The 8,082-nt window shown below is 42.4% G+C and overlaps 1 protein-coding gene and 1 non-coding gene across 2 annotated transcripts in view; both read right to left on the minus strand.

Moving 5' to 3' along the window:
* Positions 1–2,792: 2,792 nt before the first annotated feature.
* Positions 2,793–2,863, minus strand: TRNAG-CCC (transfer RNA glycine (anticodon CCC)). The gene has a single exon. It is a non-coding gene; the product is annotated as a tRNA-Gly (tRNA).
* A 599-nt stretch (positions 2,864–3,462) lies between these two features.
* LOC123080981 (protein FLX-like 3) overlaps positions 3,463–8,082 on the minus strand; it is a gene marked incomplete in the record, with an annotated part of 5,104 nt that continues 484 nt past the window's right edge. The window contains 3 exon segments of the mRNA XM_044503940.1: positions 3,463–3,971; positions 4,050–4,189; positions 4,349–4,877. Of these exon segments, the coding sequence (XP_044359875.1) occupies positions 3,829–3,971; positions 4,050–4,189; positions 4,349–4,869 (804 nt within the window).

The following is an 8,082-nucleotide window of genomic DNA, read 5'->3' on the forward strand; positions in this document are numbered from 1 at the left end:
ATAGTCAACTATATCGATCCTTTCACATGCCCTTCATTCTTCCTTTTCATGATTTGATTGTGGTTCATCTCATCCGGACAGAAACACATTCTGTTGCTCTTGCAAGTTTTTTAAGGCAAGCGAAGACATAGTAGTTTTCACTCTATTATGCTACCCTCTTCATCCAAAAATATAGGGACTAATTCTTTTTTCAAAGATGCCTTTGGCCACTGGTTAGAACCATAATATATGATATGAATGTTACAAATTCATGCTCAAAGCGCGCCCGGGGTGATGCCTCCTGCGGGAGAACAAAATTCATGTAATAGACTAGTTCTCCTTCTCTCGTAAGCTAGCTCTTGTGGGATTATGGTCTAATGACTGTTTAGCTGTCCTAGCTGCCCTGTGCGGCCTTTCCTTTTGCTTTCTCTTAGGTCCGACAGCTTTTAGTTGTTACCTGGATGTTGTGCCCCATTTTTTTAATAAAATGGGGAGGGGGGAAACCCCTTTTGATCAAAAAAATGTATACCATCAAATTCATATTTGTCGAAGCTAAATCCAGCAGATCTATCGGTAGGGTGCCCAAACGTAGCAATTAGGTCGGAGGGGAAATATGACACATAGTTTACCCAGGTTCAGACCCTCATGATCAAGGTATACCCTACTCCTGCTCGTGTATATTGCAGTTGAGGTGTACAAAGTAGAGGTATGAACCGAAGGATTCTAATCTCTAAGTTGTGTCCTATCGACTAGCATGGCCCGGTTTATATAATAGACCGTGCGGAGCACCTAGGGTTACAAATCCTATTCCGCTATGTCGATGGAGGTAGAGTCCTCCTTGCTTTACGGTACCCTTGTCTTGTACAAAAAGTCCTCCAGAGTTGGGGCATCGTGGCACAATTAATATATTAAAGGACTTTCTAATAATATAAATTTTATATCATACATCTCATATATTATTAATCTTATGAGCGTATCAGGCCCTATATATTTGGATGGAGGGAGTACTTGTATTCTATAAATATTTTACAAATATGCAATAATCAAATACCATAAAAATATGTATTTTAGTTTAGATTTTCATATTATTAACCCAAAATAGTGATGTTTCTTACAAACAAATCTCACTGAAATATATTGCAACCAATCCCATGTAAACTCTCGAGGCATCATCTAGTTATACGGTGGGTTGATCCTTGATGAGCTGGAAGTACAACTAACTCACTAGCTATTCAACCAACAGTTTTTCAAGGATGAGATACGCTAGGCTAAATATATTTTTGTTTAAAATATAGCATTGAAAAACCACCAAAAATGGAGTCAACAAAATAATTTTCATTCCAAATCAAATTTGTGGACTGGTGGCTCACAGAAAAAGTTTTTTTCTCAACTATTATCGAGTTGTAGGCTTGCTACCTCAACTCTATTCTAGATATTGTTGAACATTTAAGTGCCAAAATTGCCTATTTATGTTCTTTCAAATATTATAAGTTTAGCTATCAACTATATACTCGGTTTGTTCCTTACATCTAAGTTATTAGCTTGGTGTGTTTCTTGTCAAGATGTTTTAGCTCAACCGTGTGAGTACATGACCACTATGAAGTTTCATCCACATTTTTTCAGATCGTTATCTTGGGCCATTTCCTTTGCATACAGAGCGGTGAAAGCGTTCCATCGATGGGTATTGGTGGCCTCCGAGTTCAAAGCAACGAAGCCCAACATAAAGAAATCTTCATCTCCGAAACGTGGGAAGGGAGGGGCATGCAATTTCCCATTGTAGCGATATCATCTCTAAGGGGTGGATATGCACACCTTTCTTTTCCCAAATGATACATATCGGCAACTCCCAAGGTCTAACCTTCTCCAGAACTGGAGGTTGAACTCGTCATGGTCAAGGTCTAATAACGTCTAATAACGTCTAGATGATTCCTTCTCCCATAATCACCCGCTAATCACGACCGCGGCTTTTCAAGACGATCCTTCCATGGGGCTGTTTCCGTTTGGTGAAGACACATCGAAGAGCTCCGGCCAGCAGCGCCGGAGGAAGGAGCGGTTGGTCACGAGGCCGCGCCACCGCTTACACGTTGCCGGGTCCTTGACGCGGACGAGGATCGAGGACCACCTTGTCCTTCAGCATAGCCGTCGTCCCATCGACCTGTGAAATAACTAATCCTGATGGAGCAATGTATGTACGCACGCAGAGGTTGGAGCTGTCGATCGGTGTATATATAATAGGCTTCGAAGGGTGTATGTAGTCGAGTCGGTCTACAGCTGCCCAGCGTCTTCGAAGGGTGTACGTACTCGTTTTTTTCTCCTTTCTTTTCCGCTTGTATCTTGCTCCCTTCTTTTTTTTTCGAAAAACTTTCAATCTATTCATCTTCAATCATGGCAGTACAACAAACAACAGAAATAAAAATTACATCCAGATCCGTAGACCACCTAACGACGACTACAAGCATTGAAGCGAGCCGAAGGCGCGCCACCGTCATCACTCCCTTCTCGGCCGGCAACTCCAATAATTTGTCATGCACCCACGTCCAACACCGGTGGCTTCAAGCAAATCAAGGCGTGCCGAATTTTATTTGCCAAAACTTCCTCCAAGTCAGATTGCAAAGTATATATATTGGGTTCAAGGATGTGCAGCCGTAAAGGTCCTTGTTTTCGAATTAAAAATACAAATAATCCACATGAAAAACTGAAAACTCGAAGAAAATAGAAAACATTAGGAAAAATATAAGAAATATGGTATGGCATGCGCTAGGCAGCAGCTTTACAGAGGGAGTAATAAGAAAAAAGGAAAAAAAAATCGTATTTGCGCATCCAGGGAATCGAACCCTGGTCAGTACCGTGGGAGGGTACTATGATACCACTACACCAGATGCGCTGCTATGCCTGTTTTGGACAAGTTAACTCTATTATACTGTCTGGAGTGAGCAATACAATATGCAACATAAAAAGGTAAGAACGGGGCAGCGTTTTGACTCAGCTTTGTTTATACATGTCTGTAAATTTTAATGAAAAGGTATCCTCTGCAAATTAAAAATCCCAGTGTTATAGAAAAAGGTAACTTTTTTAAGTATCATTAATTTCTCTTAGGAAGCTGTACATAACTTAACTTTGCCTTTTCTTCATGAAAACCATACATGATACATGTACATAGATTCAGATTTTGACATCAAGAAAATCAAAGTTTCACTTCGGGCGCGTGGGGCTTTAGTTGATAGCTCGCATCGGGGCTTATCCATACAGATGCATACATGAGAAACTTGCACTATCGGATTGCATCGAGAGTAACAGACCTAACTAGTCCATATCGCACGCAATTCTGAGGCATCCAGAACATCCTGTGCTTCAACACCTGAAGCAGGGCACCTCCATCTCCACACTTGTTTAGGGGCCACCACTCAACCAAGAAAACTTGTGCTGCGTACCTCAAAAAATCTCCATTCAAATTTGTATTAAGAAAACAAAAACGAGGCGAGATAGGTGAATGAAAAACATTAGGTTGCTGTTATCCTTATCCACCACCTTCAGCATGAACAAAGCAGCAATGCAGGCTTGCAGCAGCCCTCACTTTTGGCACGCAATAATGTTTACCAATCAAAAGATTAGCAACAGTATCAAAAGGATCCCCATCCTGTTAAGTACAATGAATTGCTTCCTAAGATGGCCCACGGGCATCCATGGTTGCAATCTTTTGAACAAGGCACCAGCACCACAAGGATCAGTACAAGCATTCATGGTTACAGTCTTCTGAACAAGGCACCATCACCACAAGCATCAGTACCAGAGACATTTGGAACTTTGTCACGACGATGAGCGCCGATTGACAATAATCAAAAGCCCAAATCAAGGACGCGGGTAGCTAGGGGGGTCCCATGGTCCAGCACCCGTACCGTAGCGCCTGTCTGTGTAGGTATTATAGCCGCTGTCGTACATGCCTTGCACGCCCATCCCAGGAGGTGGCCCGTAAGATCCATAGCCGCTGACCCCTAAAAGTGTATTAAACATACAGGTTAGCCACAACTCATTTTCAGTGACTTAGATGCAAGTGAGGGAATGAAACCTACTAGGTGGTGGTGCCCTTCTCTTCTCAATTTCAGCCCTAAGCTTCTCAGACTCCTGAGCCATAGTCACAAGATCCTTCTCCACTGCCTGCACCTGTGCCATCAGCTCCGGCTTTGCATTCTTCTCGTAATCAAGAGCCGCCCTGCAGTGATCTTAATAGTTAGCTACTCCTCCACTAAAATAAAATAAAAAGGGGGGAATGCATTGAAATACTAATATAAATTCCTCATGTGGGCCACCAACGCAGACTCAGCATGCTGTGCCTACTGTAGCAGAAACACAAACCAGGACGGTTCCGTACCTAGCACGAATTAGTTCCTGCCGCAGATCATCACGTTCAGCTATCATGGCAGGTATGCGCTGGTTTTCAGAGCTCTGCTGCTCAAGCTCCTTTGTCAGACCCTGCACCTTTGCGTTGAGCTCTTGCCTCAAAGACTCTAGCGAGCCTGCTTCAGATCGTAGCTGAAGGGCATCCTGCCTAAGGGGTTCTAAAGAGCGGAGCTCAGCTTCCAGCTTCAGATTCCTCTGAGTCAGCTCCCTCGATTCAAGTTCTTTCTCTGCACGGAGCTTAGGTATAACCTGACTTGAGGAATGGAGATCTTCTTTCAAACGGGACATTGCTTGCCTGAGTCCAACAATTTCATCCACCAGATGTTGGTTGTCATCACGGATTCTGCGGAGCTCACCACGGCGGCTAGACAGCTCTCCCTCGAAGCGCCTTGGTGAGATAGACCTTTCTCGTGCAAGATGAGGAGGAGGGCCATCACGAAATCCTCGTGGTTCCTCAAAGTACTGGCGACCTATGCGCTGTCTCCCTGCCATTTATAGCCCTGTAAGGAATAACCAGAATGTTAGACAAGAGAATAAGAGCTCAAGCACCAGAAATGATTTTTAAAACCACATAAGTGCTTTGTTTCCTGCTTGGTTTGTTGGGTGAAACATGACGTTTCCACTACGTATTTGTCCAATTATTTGGTTTTCTGATGTTATTACTTCTAAAAAAACCATCCGACACACAAGAGAATTGCCATAAATAAAACAACTAACACACAGAGTCCCTCAGTCGCCTGTCTCAATTTCAAACTGTGAACCTTATTGATATTTTAACATTTCTGCACAAGCCAGACAAATCCGAGTAGTATTGGCCGTTGGATATTCTCTTCAATACATCTAGTGTTGCCACGTGTACGTACTATCTAGAATATTCCATGCTTTGTCTTAAGCTCAATACATAATATGCACAAACCTCAAAAAAGACACTTATCTTTTTTTCTAGATCTCCCATACTTTAATTATCCAACATTTTCTCTTCTTAAAGAATTGATTTTTGTTTTCAGTTTATTATTTAATGCAAAGTATGCACAAAACACATACACTTCTCATTTATTCTAGACTCTTCCATACCTTAGTTCTCCTATGTTTTCCTTCCAAAAGAATTAGCATTTATTTCTACTTTATGATTTTTGATTTGGTCCACACAATGGTAGAATCACCTAAAGTGCATTCATTTTTGCAGATGGAGTACATAGCTATTTTTATATATTTCAAGTGCGTTTTTCTTGTTAAACAAACCGGAACGTTAGACAAATAACTCAAGCACCAGAAATGATTTTTAGAACCATGTAAGTGCTTGGTTTCCCCTTCGATAAACTACTTGTCTCATTGGGAATACCTTCCATAGTGGAGTTGACTTAGCTAAATTAGTGATTTATCAATCTGCTGTGGCTTTTCAAATCCACTCTAACCGAACTACTACCTCCGTACGGGTTTACAGGTCCCCTGAGCACCGCATGCGTGTGCGCATTTAGAAGGCTGCTGCCTCGATCTCGCTGTGAAAAGTGAAACAGTCGACCCCACATCAGTACGCCTCCCTGCGCCTAATTAACTGCAGCACTAAGCGAGCCTATGCATGCGAAGGAGGGAGGGAGCTGGCTGGGTTCATGGGTACACTATGGTTCTGCTGTAAGGGCATCTCCAACAGTTTATATGTTAGTTTGTTGGTAAAATATGTCATGTCATCAACCAACACCTTAACATACAACAACTCCAATGGGTTGTATCTAGTTTGCCCAATAGGATGTTAGATCATAAATAAGATGCTCTCTCATTCTACATTGGAGCTTGTGCAAGGGGTGTTGGTTCATGTACATACAACCTTCCTCTCTTTCCTCATTTATTATATGACACATCATCAAAAATCCTATGTGGCAAAGTCTACCAACAACTATCTTACAACCATTGAAGATGCCCTAAGTACAGCTGCATGCAAAGATGCAAAAGGAGTCTGGTAATCAATTTCTTTCTTGGTACATGTGATTTGGTCTGGGGGACTTGAAAACCCGGACGGAGGTAGTATGTTAATTATGGGATACCTTCTATCCTTAGAAAATAAGATTGTCCTGGTACTTGTTCATTCCTGGGAGTCCTTCAAGGGTATCAGATCTTGAAACCCCTCCATTTTAGGTCGAGCTCAGCAAAGAATTTATGGAAGTCATATCAGCAAGATAAGAATCTGACGGATCAATATTTATTTTCCCGCAATTTTATTTCAGAAGAAGCAGGTGCCATTTTGCATTGAAACTCAATATGCTTTGTTTGGTGAAAATGCCGTATTCCACTTCGTATTTGACCTTAGCTAAGAAGCACCAATACAGGGATACAGACACGAGTAAACAAGTATAGGGACACAGGCTACGGCATTTTTCAAAAACAGACATTCGGGGATACAGCAGGATATACAAGTATTTAGAAGAAAAAACAGCATATATAAACATATAGTAATAAATTTTAGGTGAAAGATTGCTTAGTTACTGCTGGACATATGTTGCATCAGTTTTAGATGAAAGTTTAGTTAGTACAGGACCCTCCACTCAGAATCCACATAAGGCAAGTCAGCTCCTCCAGCCATTCCCCATCCCGTTCTTCTCTTTCCTCCAGCCGCTTAAGAACTGTAGAGAGGAGATGAGACGAATGCTCCGGTGCCTGCGCCTTCTTGCTCATCGGCGGCTTCCCTTCCAATCCGCCAAAATTTTCTTCCTTGCCGGCGGGTGCAGTCTCCGTCATCCTCCCTGCCCAGAGATTTTTCCTCGTCGGCAGCCGTCTTGCCTTCTACCTTTCTGCATGGATCTTCTTCCTTGCTAGCGACCGTCGTGGTTGCCTGCTCAAGCGTGATAGCCATCGGAAAGAGAGCTAGGCAGCGGTGCGGTGGCTGGAGGCTGGCTCCCGAGTGCCCACCATACTGCGACGTAACCCAATTTGTTTCTCTTTTTTTTTATTGAGAGAAGATGGGATACTGCAGGATACGCGTATCCCGGCGTATCCATGCATGTCCCGGTGCCCCCCATACTAGGAAACCAATACGGCAGTTTCTGCCGTATCCATGCTTTGTAGGTCCTTAATTATTTGGTTTCCTGATTAATATTTTTCCGACACACCAGTGCATTGCCATAAATGGAACAACTGACACACAGAGTAAGCGCCTGTCTCGATTTCAAATTGTAAACGGTTGTCGACTTGGTAGTAAGATTGGCATTAACTGCATTGACATTTTTAACGTTTCTGCACAAGACAGATAGCGCTCGCTTCTGAAGAATGCATAACTAGCGAACATTTAAGGAAACTTAACCTCCACCTCATCCAACCTCTGAAGACAGCAACGATTACTTCTTCTGAGCTTAATGATCTCCAGAAACAGGCTTACGGACTGCAGTGGAAATAAGGTACAACGTGGGATAGCTCTGAGGAGTTGTTTTTCATATTCTTTTCGTCTTACTGAATTTGGAGCTTTTTTTCAGCGTTAACTAGTGTAACTGAAGTCTACAATGTTCCTGAACTTAAATCGCATTCGTTTGCTAGATAATTTCGTTTTTTCCACTGTTCAACCACAGAAATAAGAAACAATAACTAAATTCTGAGCAAAGCAGAACATCAATTGTTTCCTGTTTTGAGATAAACAACATAGCAGACAGGATGAATGGCTGGCATCGACGACATCTCAAAATCACACGCAGCAGAACAGCTCTGCATCGACGAAAA

Source organism: Triticum aestivum, chromosome 3D (assembly GCF_018294505.1).
Source record: "Triticum aestivum cultivar Chinese Spring chromosome 3D, IWGSC CS RefSeq v2.1, whole genome shotgun sequence".
Classification (NCBI taxonomy): domain Eukaryota; kingdom Viridiplantae; phylum Streptophyta; class Magnoliopsida; order Poales; family Poaceae; genus Triticum; species Triticum aestivum.